We start from the raw sequence: 22,892 nt of genomic DNA, 5'->3' as shown, positions 1-22,892 counted from the left end.
TTTAAGGAAGATCTTAAAGGAGGAAAGAGAGGTGGCTTGGTGTAAGGAGCAATTGAAAGTAGAACATTGAAACCAAAGCAAAATTTCTAGTCAGTTGCACTCCATGTTTCCTCTTACCGTTCCATTGCAGGTGGGCCCTCCCTTGATCCTCTTGCACTCTGAGTGACAGAGCATGCACGTGGAGCCATCAGCGTACTCTCGCTGGGGTCTGTGAAGAGAACAATAAGAGTAGGTGCTGATTCTGCACACCTCCCAACTCTTCCTGCAGCAGACTATGTAACTGGATTGTCACCTTTGATCTTCATATCAGCCTGCAGTATTCATGAACATATTGTTGATAAGCAAAAGGGGACAAGGGGCAGACAGGAACATGTTGTTGAGCTTATTCAGATGAATAGTGGAGCAGACTCTTGGGGTTGAGTGGCTGACTCCTGCTCTTAATTCATATGTACGTAGCGATACATTCATAGTGTCATACTGGGTGAAAGGAGGGCTGGATACTGGCTCAGACCCCCAGAAACAATGAATTTCTTTGCACAACCGAGGGTCATTGCCTCGACCAACCGAGCCAACAGCTCTCTCCAACCATTGCAAAACTGGACGAATTAGAGATGACCAGGGCAGGGGGGCAGAATAGGAAGGGTGGATATCCTTCTGACTTCAAACAAGTCTGCCTTCATAAAGAATCTGCAGCACAAAAAGAGGCCGTGCATGACAGCAGGGTTTCTGTTCCACACAGCCTTCTCCCACCAGACTTCACCACTCCCCTTCTATCACCCCTCATGTGTTCTGCTTCCCCTTAAACATATCTCTGCTATTTATTGTAGCTACGCCCTGGTGTCTTTCAGATGAGATCATGGCCTGATCCAGTCGTTCAGATCCCTTTGAGTCTATCTGAAGCCCAATGACCTCCATGAAGGATGGATCCTCATCCTTCCCACAGAATTACCTTATCTTTCAGCTCACTGCTGATTGTGGATTCTTGCTGTATGTAAGATGGCGCCACAGTTCCCGATACTACAACAGCTCTTGTACTTACAAATAATTCCGAGAATGTGATGCGTTTTGGGTTGGTGGAGGGGGATTCAAATAAAAATTGAAATGAAATGCTTTGCATGTTAGGTTAGTGCAATGGCAGAGCCAGGTCACAGGTTGAGAGCAGAGTGACAAGAAGCTCCTGACATAAGAGACAAATTTCAGGTGAAAGTTCCGATGAAGGATCTTCGACCCAAAACGCTAACTCTGTTTCTCTTTCCACAGGTGCTGCCTGACCCGCTGAGTGTTTCCTGCATTTCTGGTTTCATTTCATCTGCATTTTGTTGTGATTTTCATGAGCCTTTCAGATAACATTTTCCCAACTCTTACTAAGTTACTAAATAGGTTCTACCTCTGTCTCATACCTTCAAGTACACTGTGGGAACGCTTAATGGCATGAGGCATAGAGTTAAAACCCACAATCCATGCAGGTGGGTGGAGGGGTATGATCAAGGGACAGGGGGCAAGCGTAACAGCAACGTATTCCAGCAAGTGATTACCAATAATACAATGAGTGTTACAGTCCTTACCCTTCCTGGAAACGGCAGCTTTTCACACAGGTTCCACCACGACTATAGAAGGCACAGGACAAACACTGGCTGGGACCTGGTCCCCAGCAACCATTACGGGAACACAGGTGATCACACATCTTCCTTTCCATCCCTGTGGAAAAATGAGGGAAAGAGGAGGAGAAAAGAGAAACATCAGTACAAATATGTGACAGATTTAATCCAAGATTTAAACCTAGTTCATTTCTGTGAAGCAACTTCAACGGACACAGCTATTGTTTTCCAACCTCAAGAATATCCACAAGACAAATAAAAGATCAAGGGGAAAAATGAGTGTCTACCCAGTGGAATTTGGAAAAATCACAGCAAATTTCCAAAGGCCAACTGCAGGATTAGTAATGAAGGCAGGAGGGAGACCAGTTGATGGAGGCAGCACTGAACAGTGCTTTCTGTAAAGTGGGACCTCCCCACCCATTGAGCAGATTCAAGTTGCGCCTCGTCTGTAAACAGACAGATCCATCTGGGCCATTGCTGGTCACAACCTAACAATGCGAGTACCTGCCTTTCATCCCTCCCCCTCAGGCAATTTTCCAGCCTAGTCAATAATTGTTCATTCTATTCCATGAGCTTCAACTTTTAGTTTCTTATAAAAAGATTTTATCCACATAAATAATGTCAATTGACATTCCCATCTGCCTGAGTAACCCCCACACAAAATTCATTTCAGATTTGGTAGTTGATCAATCCTTTATAAATCGATACTTGCTCTCTTTGATCAAATGAAAATTTTCAAGTAGTTCTGTCACTCTCTTTACTTGTAGATGCTCAGAATGTCCCAAGAGCTGTTTGGTTAACTGGTCCTTAATTCCCTGGTTTCCGTCTCTCACTTTTCCTGAATAGCAGATTGACACTTACAATTTTTCGATCTAAACGGAACAGTTCCCAAATAAAGAGAACTTTGTAAAGTCATGATTAAAATATCTGCAATGTTCTCACCAGGTTCCCTTAAATCCAGTGGTGGAAAACATGCTGTAGTACATAGAAACATAGAAAATAGATGCAGGAGTAGGCCATTCGGCCCTTCAAGCCTGCACTGCCATTCAATATGATCATAGCTGATCATCCAACTCAGTATCCTGTACCTGCCTTCTCTCCATACCCCCTGATCCCGTTAGCCACAAGGGCCACATCTAACTCCCTCTTAAATATAGCCAATGAACTGGCCTCAACTACCCTCTGTGGCAGAGAATTCCACAGATTCACCACTCTCTGTGTGAAAAAAAACTTTCCCATCTCGGTCCTAAAAGACTTCCCCCTTATCCTTAAACTGTGATCCCTTGTTCTGGACTTCCCCAACATCTGGAACAATCTTCCTGCATCATCTAACCTGTCCAACCCCTTAAGAATTTTGTAAGTTTCTATAAGATCCCCCCTCAATCTTCTAAATTCCAGCGAGTACAAGCCGAGTCTATCCAGTCTTTCTTCATATGAAAGTCCTGCCATCCCAGGAATCAATCTGGTGAACCTTCTCGGTACTCCCTCTATGGCAAGAATGTCTTTCCTCAGATTAGGAGACCAAAACTGTACGCAATACTCCAGGTGTGGTCTCACCAATGCCCTGTACAACTGCAGCAGAACCTCCCTGTTCCTATACTCAAATCCCCTCGCTATGAATACATCTCATTGTTACTGTGCTCAATTCCTGCCCTCTGCTACCCACACAATGGCGGCTGTCCTGACAATCACGAAGGCCCCAACTCTGGAATTCTCCTTTCTGTCTCTCTGTAAATCCTTTTGACCGCATTTTTAATGGCCTGGACACAACACGTGGCTGGGTATCCAAATATGTCTGATTATCGCTCCTGTGACATGTTATCACATTAAAGGTGCTAGATAAATGCAAGTTGGTGTTGTGCTAGAGAGAGAACGCACCCCCCCAACCCCGTTCCCCCACCACCATCATCTTCCTTTACCCACATCCCACCTGCCCACTTCCATACCCGATGAGCATTCCCGTTATCCAAGCTCACTCACTGCACAGTCTCCCTTGCTTGTTTTCTTTGATGATGGGAGGAGGGGCAGGAGTCTTCCGGCGGTACAGCACTGTCCAGTTCAGTGTGTTGTAGTAGCAGAGCTGCTTATTGAAGGCCACGTACACCTGCCCAGCGCCGATTTCCGCCAGTGATTGAAACCCAAGAGACGTCACGTGCTGAAGCTTCATGATCATCAGAGACAGGCCACGGCTACATAGAGACACAAAGGGGCAGAGTGAGAAGTCATGGTACTTGGACTCCGTTCCAGTGGGTTCCCATTCGACTTTGCGCATTCCTTCCCACGCTACTCACACAAAGCAGCGCTAACCAGAAGCTGGCTGTGGAGGAAATTCCAATGTCAAAGCCACGTTACTGTGCTCTGACGCATGGGCGGTGTGCCGCACACTCAGGGTAGGGGCAAGAAAAACGCCAATATCACACTGCCGTTTCTCTCCCCACTTCTCTGCCCTGGCACCCCACTCCCACCTCTCCTAAGGCTGAGAGAAAAACTATGATCCATATAAATCAGTGCTTCCCCCAAGCCGGTCTTCATTTTCAGAGAGTGACTGGCGGCAAGGTGGGCGATGCAGGGTGGACTGTGTGAGGGGAAGTGGGGTAAAGGACACATGAACAGAGCCCATTCGGCCCTCGCCCCAAATCCACAAATGACGATCTGCTTCCAGTAGGAGCCACAGGATTCATGACTGACATGCACCCTCAACAACCAGGTGGCAGAAGCTACCCGCCACAGCCCTCCACAGGTTAACTAGCCTCTCATTTTAGAGTGCTTACTTGTAGAGCGTCCTTCCTCCAATAGTAGTCAGATTGGAAAAGACACTTAAATTCTTCAGGCTTTCTGGCCAGGACTGAATATTCAAGTAACCTGGAAATGGAAAGAACGCACATGTGATTTGAAACAGGCCACACTCTCAAACACTCCACATTGTTGCAGCACCAGTCCAGGTGATTTGAGTTCATTTTTGCCCGGGATTATTCCAAATGGTGGAGAGTGCAAGGCTTTTTCTTTCAACCCTCTCTTGCTGTTGAGAATTCAGGGAAGTTGCTTCCTGCTTTCTGTCAGCATTCTCCTTGAACAGAGCAGAGACATGTACAAGAAAGACCAGTGGGTAAACATTACCTCCACCATTACCACATTTTCCTCCACTTTGGATGTCTGATGGCACTCAGCAATACTTTGGGTCAAGACCCTTTAAGCCTCACTGTATTAATGGGGTATTCAATTCCCAGTAATCTCCATTCATACACCTAGGCCTGCGCCTAGCATCAGTTGTATTGGCAGAAGCTGTATCACTATCAGGGCAATACATCTGGAACAGGCTACATGGGCAGCACTTAAACTCTGCAGGATCTGGATTAATCTAGGGCAAAGCAACACTTCTATCACATTCTCCACATCCTTTAGGCCAGTACCTGAATAAGCTGGGGGTGGAGATACACCAAATATTGGTATCAATCTAATAGGCTTAGGCAGATCCCCACAACAAAATAATCTAGAATGGTTTTGAACCTTAGAGACCCCTTATTTTAGGATTACTCTACCAGGTAACATATCAGAACTTTAATCATAAGGTGCATACCTGTTATCTCCTGAACAGTTTGAAATATCTTCAGCTTTTCTGGATCTAGACGTGCAATTTTGTGGTACGGGTCCCTAAAACCAAATAGAAAGGAACGGGAAAATTGAATTGGAAAAACTAAAAATCTCATCCGAGCCTTTGAAGCCAAGTAATTAAACAGCAAAAGCACTTGGAAAAAAATCTTAAACCACTCTGGGATAATTACAGATTGAAGTAACTCCCTGCTGTCAAATCTCAAATATAAAAAGACTTCTGTATTCAGACAAGCTGAAAGCTTGGAGGGAGAGGGCAGCATTCAATTGAGCTTAATCCACATTGTGCATGAACAATATCAAAACCCAGAAGTGCAGCATTTTTCACGAGAGATGTTGGAAATGGCACAACATGGAGCATGACTCAGAAGGAGGGCAGGGCTAACTGAATTACTTGGTTGGTAAGAGACAAACCAAAGACCTCAGGTTTGACTACAGCCAGCTTAGTGGTTGGTTACAACTGACCTGGCTATTTAACTGGCTGGTTAACTGTTAGGGCACACCAGAGTATTACATCCAATTCTGGTCATATATTTTAGGACGGGTGGGAAGTTCCCAGAAAAGGTGCGGAAAAGATTTACTGCAATGGTTCCGGGGCCGCAGAATCAAAGTGAAGTGAGGACATAAGGAAAATCTTTTTCTTTCTGCAGTGTGGCCATGATCTGGAACACACTGCCTGTAGGAGTGGTGGAAACAGAGCCAATCACAGCTTTCAAAAAGGGAATTAAAGAGGCACTGGAGGAAGACTGATTCGTAAAGCTACTGGGAAAGAGTGAGGGTATTGGACTGATTGCAATAGTTTACAAGGAACTGATGTGGACTCAATAAGCCAAATAACCACCGTCCGGACACTAAGTGGCGGTCGGTGTTGCCTTCCGGTCGGGAGGGGGCCCCGCGGTGGGGGTCCCATCTACGCAGGGATTCTGCCCCTCTCCATCGGGGACCTGGGGTGGACGGTATTGCACCGAGTCGTCCCCTGCAACCTGTTCCTCGCGCGGTTCACAGACTCGCCAGCCGCCTGCAACTTTTGCGGGTTGGAAGAGTCTGTGTACCACGTGTACATGGAGTGTGTGAGGTTGCAGCCCCTGTTCCAATATCTAAAGGGGCTGCTCCTTGCTTTTTGGCTGCACTTTTCACCCACCATCCTCATCTTTGGACACCCTGTGCGTAGGGGAGAGGGTGGGGCCGAGGATGTCTTGGTTGGGTTGCTCCTGGGCCTGGCCAAGCTGGCCATCCGCGACTCACGGCGCCAGGCGGAAGAGGGCTCTGCCCGGGCCAGCTGCCTACCCCTTTTCCGGGGTTACATCCGCGCCCGGGTGGCGTTGGAGAGGGACTATGCGCTGTCCACGGGCACCCTGGAGGATTTCCGGGACCGCTGGGCATCGAGGGGGATTGGATGTATCCTGGATAGGGATTGTAATATAATTGTATAATAGTTTCAATTGGTATATTTTGTTTGTATAGTATTCTGGTGGTGGGTTCTGTTTTGGTTTTATTGTATTGTATATATTATTTTAATATTTGAATAAATATTTTTGATTTTTAAAAAAAGCCAAATAACCACCTTCTGTGCTGGGACAATTCTGAGTTTGCAACTAAAGACAACTGGGGGGGGTACTGCTGCTGGGCGATGCAATTTGGTGAAACACTCTCATCTGCACCATTCAGTTCTCCTCCATAACATCCACCAACTAACCTGAAAAAGCTACCATGTTCCCAGGTCCTTGAAGATAAAAAAACATAAACCAAGATTTGCACAGGATGGGAGTGGTCCAATCAGTCTAAAGGGTCCTGACCCGAAATGTCACCTATCCATATTCTTCAGAGATGTTGCTTAACCCACTGAGTTACTCCAGCACTTAGTGTCCTCCTGGGAGTGGTTCTAGCTTTACTGACAATCTTTTCTTCACCCCTTTCTCTGTGCATCCCCTATGCCACCACCTATAGTTTGCGACATTGCTGAGATGGATGATGCATACAACCAAGCATCCTACATTCCCTCTACAGCCACTGGGGTTCCACAGTGTTCCCAGTATTGCACTGTCTGGCATTCCCATCCAAAGGAATTGTCAGTGCTTTCTTACCCTTCGAGACCAGTGATGAGAAAGTCAAGGTTGCCGGTGATCTTGGTGCAGTTAATGAACTGGTCAATGTTTTTTGAATCCACAGTCCGGTATCGATTGCCAGCCCCAGTCCCAGTCCCTTCGCATGCTGTGCAGACAAAGAAGCAAAGGGGACATTTGAGGAAATGCACTGGATAGTGGTTTTCCCAGAACTCGAGTTCAGAGCTAAAACTGGTCTCCCGGTGGCCGAGCACTTCAACTCCCCCTCCCATTCCCAGTCTGACCTTTCGGTCATGGGCCTCCTCCAGTGCCATAGTGAGGCCCACCGGAAATTAGAGGAACAGCACCTCATATTTCGCCTGGGCAGCTTGCAGCCCAGTGGTATGAACATCGACTTCTCCCACTTTAGATAGTTCCTCTGTCCCTCTCTTCCCCTCCCCCTTCCCAGATCTCCCTCTATCTTCCTGTCTCCACCTATATCCTTCCTTTGTCCCGCCCCCCTGACATCAGTCTGAAGAAGGGTCTCGACCCGAAACGTCACCCATTCCTTCTCTCCTGAGATGCTGCCTGACCTGCTGAGTTACTCCAGCATTTTGTGAATAAATACCTTCGATTTGTACCAGCATCTGCAGTTATTGTCTTATAAAGCCCTTTGGAATCTGCAGTTGGCACATAAACGGGCAATATTTAGGAGGAATTTAGGAGGAACAGGTGCCATGTTCTGACATTAAACTGAAACCCCTGTGTCTTCTCCAAAGTGCTGTTTTGAGGATGAGCAGGGAGGGCTCTCCATTGTCCTGGGGACAATGTTTAATCCTCAATCAGTATCGCTGAACCAGATTATCTGATTAACGATCACACTGGATCTGGAAGTTTGCAGGGCACAGAACGGGTGCCCTGCAATAATAACCACACTCGGAAAGCATTTAGTTGGGTTTAAAGCATCTGGGCCATCTCAAGGGCGTGAAAGGTGTTATCAAATGCAAATTTCCTTTCCCTTTAGATAATTAATTGCCAAGTTAACTAGTCCCAACCAAAGCAGTAATCACTTGTTAAAAGGTTCCTCTAATTCAGGTCAGGGATCTTGCTATGTACACACTTGTAACATTGCATCAGAGAAAGAAGCAGGAAAAGGGAAAATGCCAAAATAGAAAAAAAAGGCAATTTAGTCTGCCCACCAATTATAGTAGTATTGATCCTGCAGATTCTGCTGTTTGCCTGCGTGTAGAAAATGGATGCTGGATCCTGCAGAGCACCAAAGAACCTGAGGGTGGTGCTAATGGAGTAATAATTTCTGTAAGTTCCACGTCACTAAATACTACAATGCAGTTTGAGAAGAAGTGTTCAAGGGGGCCCCTCTCGCTTTGCCCACCTTCAGCTTTTAGTGTTAATTGGACGTGGGACTCTTCTGTCAGAGTGTGCCATCCACACAAGTTAGGATATCCTTAAACAACTGAGTCCTGAACGTTGCCAAGGGCTTGCAAGTCTATTCTGATTCTTACGCCAGAGAGAATCTACAGCATCATAGCATCCAATCAATTCTTACATGATTGCAAAGGTGGTGGCTGCTGCTTCTTAGCTGAAGTTACTTTGTCGCCTGCTGTGCAAGAAGAATCTCTGACTTCAAGAAGAAATTTACCTTTCATCACATCGAACCTGGACATTACAAAATGATCCCCCAAGCCTGGTATCTTTCCAAGTTTCGTTTGGTGTTTTGTTGATATAATTTACTCATGGATCTGCTTCAATATAAGCCCTTGCAAGGCTGATTTCTTCTAATGATCCCACACAGTAACATTCTTCGAGGAAGGTTATCATTTACTCATGGATCTGCTTCAATGTCAGCCCTTGCAAGGCCGATTTCTTCAAATAATGCACACGGAAACAAACTTCGAGGTCTGAAAGATTAACCTGTGTCACAATGGTCAGAACTAGACACGCACCCTATCATGTCCCAAGCCTATTAACACCCCGAAATCCTTCAGCGGTGACTCTGGATGTTTCTGTCACATATCAGAAGGCCAAACATCTTGCATTTATCTATGCCTGGATATGGTTAAAAATCAAGCTCCGGGCTCTTAAAGTGAAGCCCAATGGTGTCAGAGTCAGAATACCACAAACAGTAACAGGATTTACCCAAGTTAATAAATATGTGTACAAATTAACAAACATGTTAGTTAGAAAACTGAAGAATATAATTAAATATTTTGTTTATGGCAGAGCTAGCCAGTAGTTTGGGGACTGACTTGGTCATTTTTGGTAACTTATTTTACTATATAATCTTATCATTAATTCAATCTAACCTCTCTACAATGTTCCCATACGTAATAATGGTTGAAAACAATGATTGTACAGCTGTTCGCTCTTTAATGGGGTGGTGGTGGTGGAGGAGGAAGATACAATAGTGGCATTTAAGAGACTTTTGGAAAGGCACATGGGTGAGCAAGGAATGGAGGGATATGGATTAGGTGCAGGCAGATAATAAGATCATATTTGATCTGACTGTAACCTCAACTTTGCATTCCCCTTCCTCCCAGTAACCTTTCATCTCATTTTTCTTGTCAAGAATCTGTTGACTTCTATGTCCAAAATATTCAAAGACTGCTTCCAACACCCTTTGAGGAAATAACTTCCAAAAACCACAATTGTGTGTGAAAATATTGCATCTCGCCTCTGTCTGACATGGGTGACCCCTTATTTTTGAACAGTGACCTCTGGTTCCCTATTCTCCCAGAAGAGGAAATGTTCTCTCCACATCCACCGACCATCATCTCTTATATTTCAAACAAGTTCCCTCTCAAGCTTCTAAATTTCAGTGGATACAAACCTAGCCTTTCCAACCTTTCCTCAGAAGACAATCTGCTCATTCTTAGCTACTTGCTGATCTTTAAAATCCTTTTCTGCATTTGCAGTAGACTTATAATTTTCTATTTTGAGAAAACCTCAAATCATTTCCAGTGTAGTGATATTTTTCTTATAAAATAACATGGTTTCTGTCAAAACCCACAAATTTGTCAGAAAAAATAAACGGCTTAGCTGGCCTACATTTGAAGGCTGCATCCTGCCAGTGTAGTTAACGAGTAGCAGGCTGATGGGCCTCTGCTTTTTTTTCTTTGGAATCTGGGTATTTATTGCCCTTTAATTGAATGGCTTACAATGCCATTTTAGTCAACAAGATTTGAAATGTCTAGAAGTCACATACAGTATAGGCCAGTCTGTGCAAGGATGGCAAATTTCCTCACAAAATTTACATCAATCTGGTAATTTTGTGGTCATTATCAAATAATTCTGGATTATAAACGGAATTTAAATTCCACACTAGCCGAGGTAGGATTTGAACGCGGGTGTTTGGATTGTTGGTCTCTGCATTGCTCCAGGTAATTTAATGATTACTACCACTGTACTCTACAGATCAAAGAACCAGAAACAGGGGCTGGCCATGACTTAACAACTGGATAACACCAGGAAGTGAAAGTCCCTGCAAATTCAAAGTCAACTTTGAAAGCATAAAGTTGCATCTGTTGCCCAGGCAACCTGCTATGGTGGAAGGGAGATGTTTGAGTCTCTTGCACTCTCACCTTTTGGGCACAGGCCATCACATGGTTCACACATCTTTACTCCATTTTTCTCAACTTCCATTTTGTCACTGGGGCAGGCACGGACACATGAGCTCTGGTCCACAATGAAGTTCGCTGCAGGACGAAACAAAAACAGAAGGTGACTTTTAGAATCAAAGGTAACGAGTTGGTCATTCAGGGCAGTCGAGGAGAAGTTTCTTCATCCAGAGTGTGGTGAATTTTTGGAATTTCTGCCTCGGAGTGTGGAGGCTCTGTTATTGAGTTCATTCAATACCAAGGTCGTTAAGTTTCTGGATATTTAAGAAATCAGGGAACATTGGGAGAGTGCAGGAAAATGGGTGGAGATCAGTCCTGATTTTGATGAACAGTGGAATAGTTTGAGGGGCCAAACAGCCCAGTCCTGCTCCAAATGTTTATGTTCTTCATGCTCCGCTCCATGAGCTCATACCTCACAGCCATTTCCACGAGTTGGCACATAAACTGGGTAACATTGAATTGGCTGCCTGATAAACATGGTACTACAACTCTCTGCAACTGAAACCAAAAGCTGTTCATGTATAAAACAAGCAGTCAGCTCAAGGATGACCACATTCAAAAATGATCGCCGGATTTCATGGAATATAACAGTTTCCACTGGCAAAAGAGTGTTCGCAGGTTTGGAGGTATTTATTCACAAAATGCTGGAGTAACTCAGCAGGTCAGGCATCAACTCGGGAGAGAAGGAATTCCTTGCTGAGTTACTCCAGCATTTTGTGAATAAATACCTTCGATTTGTACCAGCATCTGCAATTATTTTCTTACATCACGGGTTTGGAGAGTTGCTTGTACAACCTGGAGTGAGACGAGGGGGATTATTTTAACCCAGTTAGTTATTGTGATCCATAACGCCCATAAGGATAGTGGAAGCATATTCAATAGCTCTCAGAAGGGGAATTAGATAAATATTCAAAGATTAATAGTTTTACAGGAAAAGAGAAGTCAGAAGTCTGAAGAAGGGTCTCGACCCGAAACGTCACCCATTCCTTCTCTCCCGAGATGCTGCCTGACCTGCTGAGTTACTCCAGCATTTTGTGAATAAATCGATTTGTACCAGCATCTGCAGTTATTTTCTTATAGTCAGGCAAGTCAAGTCAGTCAAATTAATCAGTCAGCAGGGGAGCAGGACAACTCCCTGTAAAGAGCCTAGCCCATGCTTGATGCTCCTCCTATGCTGTAGATTCCATGAAACCTCCCTGTGGCACTCTAAATGGTGAGTGTGAGCAATAATAAGAACAAAACCTCTACTTAATGCAGGGGGGGACGTATTAACATACAGATGAGAAAGATTGCAGTGTCCATAGTCTGTTGAGCTAGCCAATAACTTGTACGCCACTTGGGGTGGCAGAGAGAGGGGCGGCCGTAACCCTGGCTTACGCCAGGAGTAAGAGAAAAGTGAGGGACACCATTTTATCTCTATAAGCCATCATTAGCATACGTTGTCCAATGGTTGGTTACACACCTCAGATCGTAGTGTGACGATGCAGTTCCCAGAGAATGTCAAGAGTAGAATTCATGGCAAATTAGATGCACTCACCAGGGCAGCGATTCACGCAGAAAGCTCCATACATGTACTTGGTGTCTGGGTTGCGCTCAAGCTGATAGGACTGCTTGTTATAAATTAATGGTTGTGGACAGACTGGAACACAAGCGTTGCTGTCATTGAACCATTTGCATGCCTGTGGGAACAGAACCGTCAATGGGAGAAATCAGAACAGCTCGGGAAATGTCATTTTACACTGTGTCGCTTGGGCACACAGCTGGCCCCCACCGCTCTCAGACTCACTGATACAGTCTGTTGCCTCCTGCAATGGTTCTTTACTATCAGTGAGCCCCACTCGCTTTGTGAAGCTCCATTATCTTTTCTCTGCTTCAGTCATCATCACATTTTGGTTCTGTTCACCCTGGACATCAGTCACAACATCACAGCATGGTGTCAGCACAGGAGAGGGCCACTTGATCTATTGGGTCCATATCAAACTCATGTAAGAGCAATCAGGTTTATCCCACTACCTTACCCTCTCTACCAATTCTTTCCTTTCAGATACATATCCAGCTTACTTTGGCTTGCGACAATTGAACCTGCCTCCAAAACTAACCCAGCAGTGCATTCCATACCCTAACCACTCAAATGCATGAAGAAGTTCTTTGTTGTATCACTTTTGGTTCTTTTGCTAATCACCTACATTCTATGTCCTCTAGTTCTTGACCCCGCTGCCTATGGGAACTGTTTTTCCCTGTCCACTCTTAGTATATCTTTTGTGAATCTACCTCATTCAGATCCATTCACATCCTCTCCTCTTCCAAGAAGAGCAAGTCTTCAGTCTCGCCAGATAACCAAAATCCCTCATCTCCTGAACGATCCCAGTAAATCTCTTCTGCACTTTCTCCAAAGCCTTCACATCTTTCCACTCACAGTTGCTCATGAATGACTTGGATGAAGGGATTAAAAGTACCATTAGCAAATTTGCAGATGATACAAAGCTGGGTGGCAGTGTGAACTGTGAGGAAGATGCTATGAGGTTGCAGGGTGACTTGGACAGGTTGTGTGAGTGGGCGGATGCATGGCAGATGCAGTTTAATGTGGATAAGTGTGAGGTTATCCACTTTGGTGGTAAGAATAGGAAGGCAGAGTATTATCTGAATGGTGTCAAGTTAGGAAAAGGGGACGTACAATGAGATCTGGGTGTCCTAGTGCATCAGTCACTGAAAGGAAGCATGCAGGTACAGCATGCAGTGAAGAAAGCCAATGGAATGTTGGCCTTCATAACAAGAGGAGTTGAGTATAGGAGCAAAGAGGTCCTTCTGCAGTTGTACAGGGCCCTAGTGAGACCGCACCTGGAGTACTGTGTGCAGTTTTGGTCTCCAAAGTTGAGAAAGGATATTCTTGCTTTTGAAGGCGTGCAGCGTAGGTTTGCTAGGTTAATTCCCGGAATGGCGGGACTGTCATATGTTGAAAGACTAGAGCGACTAGGCTTGTATCTTGGGGTATGGGGAGAAGGCAGGAACGGGGTACTGATTGATCACATTGAATGGCGGTGCTGGCTCGAAGGGCCGAATGGCCTACTCCTGCACCTGTTGTCTATTGAAAGATCCCGTGGCACTGTTTAAGAAGAGCAGGGGAACTCTCTCCGGTATCTGGCACAATCAATTACTTATAATGTCTATTATCATGCTGACCCCACCCAGAGCTTCCATTCCTTCAGTCTTCACCGGACATTTCCTCCCTGTCACAATCTCTTGGTGCTTATTTAATTCTTTGGGATTCATACTTTCAATCCCTGCTTCAGAAAGATCTTCTATTGACTGTGAGCGTCAGGATTGATCATGCAGAAACATCTCAGAGAGACAGGAAAAGTAAAACAAGGTTCATGCTTCAAATTGACCTGAAATATTAGCTTAGTTTCTCTCCCCACACAGACACAGTTGACCTATTTCCTCAACTTTTTTCCAATTTCCAGCACAGGATTTTCTTTCCTATCAGAATTCACACAACGAAAACAAAGACATTCTTTTTTTTATATTGAGCTTGGTGCTTCACAACTGGGTTTGTGCTCTGAAAGTGTAGTCGTTGTTGTAAAGCTAAAATAAAACCTGCCAAGGACTTACAAAGCAGTTGGTGTCTTTGGGACCAGAGCACCCACCAGCACACTCGCCATGGCAGCACTTGCTGGGGTTGTGTTGTCCAAAGCATCGGCCATTACACTGAGGAGCACACACTGATTTTGTCACTGTTGGGAAGATGAGGAGAGCAAAGTCAAAATGATTGCAGCTTTTGTGTTCCATCACCCTTTGCCTGACGGCAGTGATTCCTGCTGGGTTTCCCCAGGACACAGATGTTCCTCAGTAGTGCACATAAGAAAACATCTATCAAAAACAAGAGCAGAAGGCTATTGAGCTTCTCAAGCCTGCTCTATCAGTTAATACAATCACAGCTGATCTATCAATAGTCAATTTTATCAATCAATAGTCCATTTTATTTGTCACATACACATAAATGCGCAGTGAAATGAAAGATTACCCACAGTCCAACAATAAGAGCAATAAAAATAAGCAATAACAAACACAATCATAAACCAACACCAAACAAAAAGGAACATCCATCACAGTGAGTCTCCTCCAGTCCCCTCCTCACTGTGATGGAAGGCCAGAATGTATTTTTTCTTCCCCTGCCGTCTTCTCCTGCGGTCATGCTGTTGAAGTTGCCACCTTCCAGGCCGCGCCGGATGGTGAAAGGTCCGCAGCGGGCCTATCTAACTTCCTGGCTAATTTTCATGACCAAAAAATATACCAATAGCATGAATATTATAAACAACCAAGTCCTCTGGTGTATAGAAGGTGAAGGCTGAAGAAAATTCTCCTCATTTACATCCTAAATGAGCAGTCCCTTCTCCTCACTTAAAACTCTCCATCCCGAAGAACTGCCTATCTACTTCCCCACTGTCAAGCCTCGCTTTTACAACAATCCAACAATTCAGCCAGATCTTTGGTGAAGCAATGAATTAGAAAATAACATTCTTGATCATGTACCTCTTTACCAGGCTGGTAAATTGTACCTTAACACAGGAAGCATACTCAAATCTTGGAACAAAGCTTCAAACCACAACATGAAAATGTACTCCAACTTGACACTAATTTATGATTGTCTATAACTAATTGAATGTTATGTGTCTTTAAGGATTTGGCATTTTTACACATTCACTGAGAGATTGTACGTAAATCACTTCATACAGTGTTTCTGTCATCTAGCAAGATGATAACCCACCAAGAACAAATGCTTAATTGGAAATACCTCTTGTGTGATTGAAACAATATTTTGTTTACAGAACCTCGAGTTAAGCTAGAAGGCTCATCTGAACAGGGTAACCAAAGGTAGATCCACTACTTTATGGATATGATGAGACTGTCCTCAAGCTAACTTTGTGACAAAAACAGAGAATGTTCAAGTTATTCAACGTGTTGGGTAGCATTAATAGGGAGAGAAAAAGAATCAATATTTCAGGTCCAGGACCCATTATAGGAACTGGAAACATGAGAAAACAAGCATGTTTTAAGTTACAGAGAGGAGTGGAGGGAATAGAGGGAAAGTTTCATAAAGGGTGCAGGCCAAAGATGCAAAGTAACGATTATTTTAAAAATGGCAATTGGACAAATTGATATCAAGATAAGTTGATAGAAGCTGGTTTAAACCGAAGATAGACACAAAAAGCTGGAGTAACTCAGCAGGACAGGCAGCATCTCTGGAGAGAAGGAAAGGGTGACGTTTCGGGTCGAGACCCTTCTTCAGACTGGTTAGGGATAAGGGAAACGAGCGATATAGATGATGATGTAGAGAGATAAAGAACAATGAATGAAAGATATGCAAAAAAAGTAACGATGATAAAGGAAGGGCCATTGTTAGCTGTTTGTTAGGCGAAAACGAGAAGCTAGTGTGACGGGTGGGGGAGGGATGGAGAGAGAGGGAATGCCGGGGCTACCTGAAGTGAGAGAAATCAAGATTCATACTACTGGGCTGTAAGCTGCCCAAGCGAAATATGAGGTGCTGTTCCTCCAATTTGCGTTTAGCCTCACTCTGACAATGGAGGAGACCATAATTGACTCGGGCACATCCATGAAAAAGGTGTATTTCAGGCCGAAGTTTTACCACAAATGTTTAGGCTCAATATTAAGGCAGTAGCCAGCGAGCACTGTTGAGTATGTTACCATAGAGAAACTGTGCTGACAAAGAGAGGGGGAAACAGCAGCTTCCGTAATTCCCAACAGGAATCTGTGCAGTCTGTCAACATATGGAGCAGGAGCTGCCAATCCCTAGCAAAGGGCACATTCAGCACTGGGGAGATCTCAGTGCAGAGCAGAAATGCCCCAATACCAGCCCCCAGAGACAAGGCAAGGTGCAGCGGTCTGTACGGAGTTTGTACGTTCTCCCCGTGACCTGCGTGGGTTTTCTCCGAGATCTTTGGTTTCCTCCCACACTCCAAAGACGTACAGGTATGTAGGTTAATTGGCTGGGTAAATGTGAAAAATTGTCCCTAGTGTGTGTAGGACTAGTGTTGGTGTGTGGGGATCACTGGGCGGTGCGGACCCGGTGGGCCGAAGGGCCTGTTTCTGCGTTGTATATCTAAATCTAAAATTTAAACATCCGCCACACGGAGCACAGGACAATTCATTGCTGTGGTAGCTCCAGCAGAGGGCAGGGATCCACACCAGATTCCCTGCACAGCAGCACTCAACTGAAGCGGATGCCTTTTTTAACGTAGGTGTGTATCTACCTGTCAGTGTTCACACTGCATAACTAAGAGCACCGTAAGAAAGCAACACCTGACAGAGTCGCCATGTACACAAAGCCACGTCTTACTGTTACATCTTCTGTTTTGCATTCACACGCGGCTCAGTAACTAATAATGCGTATACTGGCTAGTTACTGTCTCATGGTCATGCTCTGCCTGAGCTGCATAGCAGCCTGAATCAATGGGCTGTGCACTCATCTGCCCAATTTCTGTATCTCACAAACAATCCATTATCAATGTACTTACAGTTCTGACAGTCAGCCTCGCCAGGGCCCCAACAATGTCCTTTGCAGGATGCATGACACTGGGAGCCTGAAAAACAGGAAATACATCTTCATTTTAGATCAAAAACACACACCCCAAAGAGTCAACAGCATTATCTCAAAAACTTGTAAATTGAGGATTTACGATACACGAACAATTCCATTCATGAAAAGACAGAAAGTGCTGGAGTAACTCAGCAGAACAGGCAGCATTTCTGGAGAAACATGGATAGGTGACGTTTCAGGTCGAGACACTTCTTCGCATGGCCTTCTTCACAGAGTCATACAGCATGAAAACAGGCCCTTCAGCCCAACTTGCCCACACCGACCAACATGCCCCAACTACAATAGTCCCACCTGCCTGTGTTTGGCCCACATCCCTCGAAATCTATGCTATCCATGTACTTGTCCAAATACTTTTTAAACTTTGTGATATTACCTGCTTCAACTACCTCTTGCAGCAGCTCATTACATATTCCCACCACTTTTAGTCATAGAATGATAGAGTGGAAACAGGCCATTCGGCCCAACTTGCCCACAGCGGCCAACATGTCCCACCTACCTGCACTCGGTCCATATCCCTCCAAATCTGTCCTATCCATGTACCTGTCTGTTTCTTAAATGTTGGGATAGTCCCAGCCTCAACTACCTCCTCTGGCAGCTCATTCCATACACCCACCACCCTTTGTGTGAAAAAGTTACCCCTCAGATTCCGATTAAATCTTTTCCCCTTCACCTCGAACCTATGTCCTCTGGTCCTCGATTCCCCTACTCTGGGCAAGAGACTCTGTGCATTCCTCTCTCCTCTTATCAAGTAACAGCTATCGTCAGTTGAAAAAAAATCAATTCTATTCCTGAAAAATGCGTAGGAGATGCATACAAATGACTCCCCTCCATAGAAACTAAATGTTAAAGAGCATGGAAACAGCTCTTCGGTCCAACTCATTTAATGCTTTTATTGTTGGACTGTGTTTTGGGGGTTGTGTAATTTGAATGCCTATTTAATGCTTTTATTGTTGGACTGTGTTTTGGGGTTTTTTGGGGGTTGTGTAATTTTAATGCTTATTTAATGCTTTTATTGTTGGACTGTGGGTGACTGAATTTCGTCCAATATTGGATGACAAATAAAGCTATCTTGAATCTTGAATCTTGAATCTTGAATCCATGCCTACCAAGCTGCCCATCTAAGCTAGTTCCATTGGCCCGCATTTGGCCCATATCCCCCAACATTTTTTCTTATCCATACATTGGCTACAAGATCACAGACACGCACATCCCATTATATTGAGGCTGAGATGCGACTAGCAAGCACAGCAAAACTTGTGGTTACATTTTACATAGATTATTTATTGCTATAAAATATGCCAAATCAGTGGTTTGATACCAATATGATTAATAGCTGTCATATGCCTTTGGCTTCTGCACTGTTCACCGCACCTCTGTGGCTTTCAAAATTGTGTTTTCCTGAAGAATATCGTGTTGTGACTGGCTGTGACCAAATGGCTTGCGACCATAGAGACATTTGTGTGACAAGGTTGCCCCTCGGGTTCCTATCACATCTTTCCCCCCTCACCTTAAACCAATGTCCTCTGGTTTTTGATTCCCTTACTCTGGGTGAAAGACTGCATTTATCTATTTAGATTTAGATTTTAAGATTTAGAGATGCAGCACAGAAACAGGCCCTTCGGCCCACCGGGTACGCGCCGCCCAGCGATCCCCGCACATTAACACTATCCTACACCCACTAGGGACAATTTTTACATTTGCCCAGCCAATTAACCTACATACCTGTACGTCTTTGGAGTGTGGGAGGAAACCGAAGGTCTCGGAGAAAACTCACGCAGGTCACGGGGAGAACGTACAAACTCCGTACAGACGGCGCCCGTAGTCAGGATCGAACCTGAGTCTCCGGCGCTGCATTCGCTGTAAGGCAGCAACTCTACCGCTGCGCCACCGTGCCACCTCTCATAATCTTTTTCACCTCTATAACACCACCCCTTATCCTCCTGTGCTCCAAGTAAGAAAGTCTGAGCCTGCTCAACCACTCCCTATAGCTCAGGCCCTCCAGTCTTGGTAACATCCTTGTAGGTCTTCTCTGCACCCTTTGCAGCTTAACAACACCTTTCCTTTTACAGGGTGACCAAAACTGAACACAATATTCTAATTGTGGCCTTACCACTGTCTTGTACAAACCACTCATGCACATTCAATTTTACGATCTGCCTTTCTTCTGCAAAGAATGTTATGGCGGGGGAGACCATTCCACCCATCATGTCTGTGCTGGTCCTTCTGCCATACCTGATTTTGTTATTAGCTACAAGATCTGCAAGTACCAGGTTAAATGGGTGAGATCTGAACCAATAGTAAGCTGAGTCACTGAGGGAAGAAGTTGAAGAGGTGGAAAGAACAAAGACAAAGAAAGTCAAAAAGTCTCTATGACAGACTTTTGGCACTTTGAATATTAGAGCTGTTGTTTTGATCAAAGTTCATTATCTACATGTCACAAGTCAGGAATGTGATGGAACATTCTCCAATTGCCTGAATGAGTGCAGCCTCAACTCTCAAGAAACTCAACATCATCAAGGAGAAAACAACCCACTTGATTAGAACCACACTTTCCACCCGAAACAGTCATTGTCTCCACCGTGAAGTACAAAGTACACTGCCATTACTTGCCCAGGCACTTCCCAAAGCTATGAGCCCGACCACCTGGGACCAGGGCAAGAGAGGCATGGGAAACACCACCATTTGCAGGTTCCTCTTCAAGCCACATACCATACTTACTTGGAAATATGTTGCTGGTTCTTCATCATCTCTGGGTCTAAATTCAAAAATTTTAAACAGCACTGTGAGTGTACCATCACTGGAAGTACTACAATGGTTCAAGAAAGCAGCAGCTGACCACCTCATTCTTAAAAGCAATCAGGGATGGGCAGTAAATGCTCATTTAATGTGAAACGCCAGAAATGAAACAAATCAAGGACCAATTTACAAGTAAGTTTATAACAGCAGGGATACCCAAGTTTCTACCCCTAGCTAATGAAGGGTCGTGACCTGAAAAGTCACCCATTGCTTCTCTCCAGAGATGCTGCCTGTCCCACTGAGTTACTCCAGTATTTTGTGTCTATCTACTGTACTCACAGCCTTTGGCAGCATCCTTTGTCTCATTGAAGTCCATTCTCTCATTTGAGTTTTGCAGGATGTCAGCCCAATCGATGGACTCTGTGTGGCACAGAAACTTGTTGGATTCCAGGTATACACCTCCCACCAGAATCTCTGCAAAGCACATAAAACGAAAAGGAGAGCGTTGGTAAAGAAAGGGAATAATGACAATTGGAAGCCTAGGAAGAAGAGAAGGGAGAATTTAATCAAACTTTTGGGACCAATGCAGGGAATGAATGAGTTTTGAATGGTCTGACATCAGTGGTGGGGAAGATGCTGGAGTCAATTATAAAAGACGAAATTGCTGAGCATTTGGATAGCAGTAACAGGATCATTCCGAGTCAGCATGGATTTACGAAGGGGAAATCATGCTTGACAAATCTACTGGAATTTTTTGAGGATGTAACTAGGAAAATTGACAGGGGAGAGTCAGTGGATGTGGTGTACCTCGACTTTCAGAAAGCCTTCGACAAGGTCCCACATAGGAGATTAGTGGGCAAAATTAGAGCACATGGTATTGGGGGAAGGGTACTGACATGGATAGAAAATTGGTTGACAGACAGAAAGCAAAGAGTGGGGATAAATGGGTCCCTTTCGGAATGGCAGGCAGTGACCAGTGGGGTACCACAAGGTTCGGTGCTGGGACCCCAGCTATTTACGATATACATTAATGACTTAGATGAAGGGATTAAAAGTACCATTAGCAAATTTGCCGATGATACTAAGCTTGGGGGTAGTGTGAATTGTGAGGAAGATGCAATAAGGCTGCAGGGTGACTTGGACAGGTTGTGTGAGTGGGCGGATACATGGCAGATGCAGTTTAATGTAGATAAGTGTGAGGTTATTCACTTTGGAAGTAAGAATAGAAAGGCAGATTATTATCTGAATGGTGTCAAGTTAGGAAGAGGGGATGTTCAACGAGATCTGGGTGTCCTAGTGCATCAGTCACTGAAAGGAAGCATGCAGGTACAGCAGGCAGTGAAGAAAGCCAATGGAATGTTGGCCTTCGTAACAAGAGGAGTTGAGTATAGGAGCAAAGAGGTCCTTCTACAGTTGTACCGGGCCCTGGTGAGACCGCACCTGGAGTAGTGTGTGCAGTTTTGGTCTCCAAATTTGAGGAAGGATATTCTTGCTATTGAGGGCGTGCAGCGTAGGTTCACTAGGTTGATTCCCGGAATGGCGGGACTGTCGTATGTTGAAAGGCTGGAGCAATTAGGCTTGTATACACTGGAATTTAGAAGGATGAGGGGGGATCTTATTGAAACATACAAGATAATTAGGGGATTGGACACATTAGAGGCAGGAAACATGTTCCCAATGTTGGGGGAGTCCAGAACAAGGGGCCACAGTTTAAGAATAAGGGGTAGGCCATTTAGAACGGAGATGAGGAAGAACTTTTTCAGTCAGAGAGTGGTGAAGGTGTGGAATTCTCTGCCTCAGAAGGCAGTGGAGGCCAGTTCGTTGGATGCTTTCAAGAGAGAGCTGGATAGAGCTCTTAAGGATAGCGGAGTGAGGGGGTATGGGGAGAAGGCAGGAACGGGGTACTGATTGAGAGTGATCAGCCATGATCGCATTGAATGGCGGTGCTGGCTCGAAGGGCTGAATGGCCTATTCCTGCACCTATTGTCTATTGTCTATTGTCTATTGTGAGACTGAACTCAAATACAGCCAAATTCCCGTAAAATTTGAGCTCACAATATTGCAACTAGATCACAGTTTGCAAAAACTACAGAAGTTCTTTACATTGGAAACTTATTCTTGAAATATCTATTATGCCATTCCACTTTAGCCATTAATCTTCCAAATCAAAAACCTTTCTTTACAAATTCTCCTCTGATCTTGTGCTAAAACCTCCGGATGGTCCCAGACAGCCTGATTTTCAGCAGTCTTGCGATATCCTAGAAATTGTACATCATAAGTAAAGGGTAGCTCAACTCCAAAGAGAACGAGAATGGGAGATGCAGGGATCTTAATCATTGTAAACTCACAAACAAGTGATTTACTATTTGATCATTCAACATTACTGTTTTCATCATGTAGGTGATGATTCTTTGCCTCAGTCTTTTAATGGGGATCTTTGTAATGATCACACAATATACTGTCAAGTAAACGGTTCTCAGGAGTCAGTTAACTCTCGACGGGTATAGGGGGAGGGGTGGGAGCTGAAGTAGAAATAGAGGGATAAAGGCTGTTTGCAATGAGTAGGTAATAGAATTCGATTCTAAGCCCCCTTTACGCAATGACTGTAGGCCACCCTGAAGTGAGAGTGACCACACACAAATGGTATTTGTGAATG

General features: G+C 44.6%; 1 protein-coding gene across 1 annotated transcript in view; it reads right to left on the bottom strand.

The window, feature by feature from the left end:
- LOC144611959 (receptor tyrosine-protein kinase erbB-4-like) overlaps nucleotides 1–22,892 on the bottom strand; it is a gene marked incomplete at its 5' end in the record, with an annotated part of 68,388 nt that overhangs the window by 26,010 nt on the left and 19,486 nt on the right. Inside the window, 11 exons of the mRNA XM_078431315.1 lie at nucleotides 118–208; nucleotides 1,566–1,698; nucleotides 3,579–3,787; nucleotides 4,370–4,460; nucleotides 5,176–5,249; nucleotides 7,292–7,418; nucleotides 10,849–10,962; nucleotides 12,422–12,563; nucleotides 14,494–14,615; nucleotides 17,418–17,483; nucleotides 20,576–20,710. Coding sequence (XP_078287441.1) covers nucleotides 118–208; nucleotides 1,566–1,698; nucleotides 3,579–3,787; nucleotides 4,370–4,460; nucleotides 5,176–5,249; nucleotides 7,292–7,418; nucleotides 10,849–10,962; nucleotides 12,422–12,563; nucleotides 14,494–14,615; nucleotides 17,418–17,483; nucleotides 20,576–20,710 — 1,304 coding nt within the window. The remainder of the gene's footprint in view (nucleotides 1–117; nucleotides 209–1,565; nucleotides 1,699–3,578; nucleotides 3,788–4,369; nucleotides 4,461–5,175; nucleotides 5,250–7,291; nucleotides 7,419–10,848; nucleotides 10,963–12,421; nucleotides 12,564–14,493; nucleotides 14,616–17,417; nucleotides 17,484–20,575; nucleotides 20,711–22,892) is intronic.

The sequence above is a fragment of the Rhinoraja longicauda genome, chromosome 42, assembly GCF_053455715.1.
Source record: "Rhinoraja longicauda isolate Sanriku21f chromosome 42, sRhiLon1.1, whole genome shotgun sequence".
Lineage (NCBI taxonomy): Eukaryota > Metazoa > Chordata > Chondrichthyes > Rajiformes > Arhynchobatidae > Rhinoraja > Rhinoraja longicauda.
The sequence above is the reverse complement of the archived record's forward strand: the minus strand, read 5'-3'. Positions and strand labels throughout refer to the sequence as shown.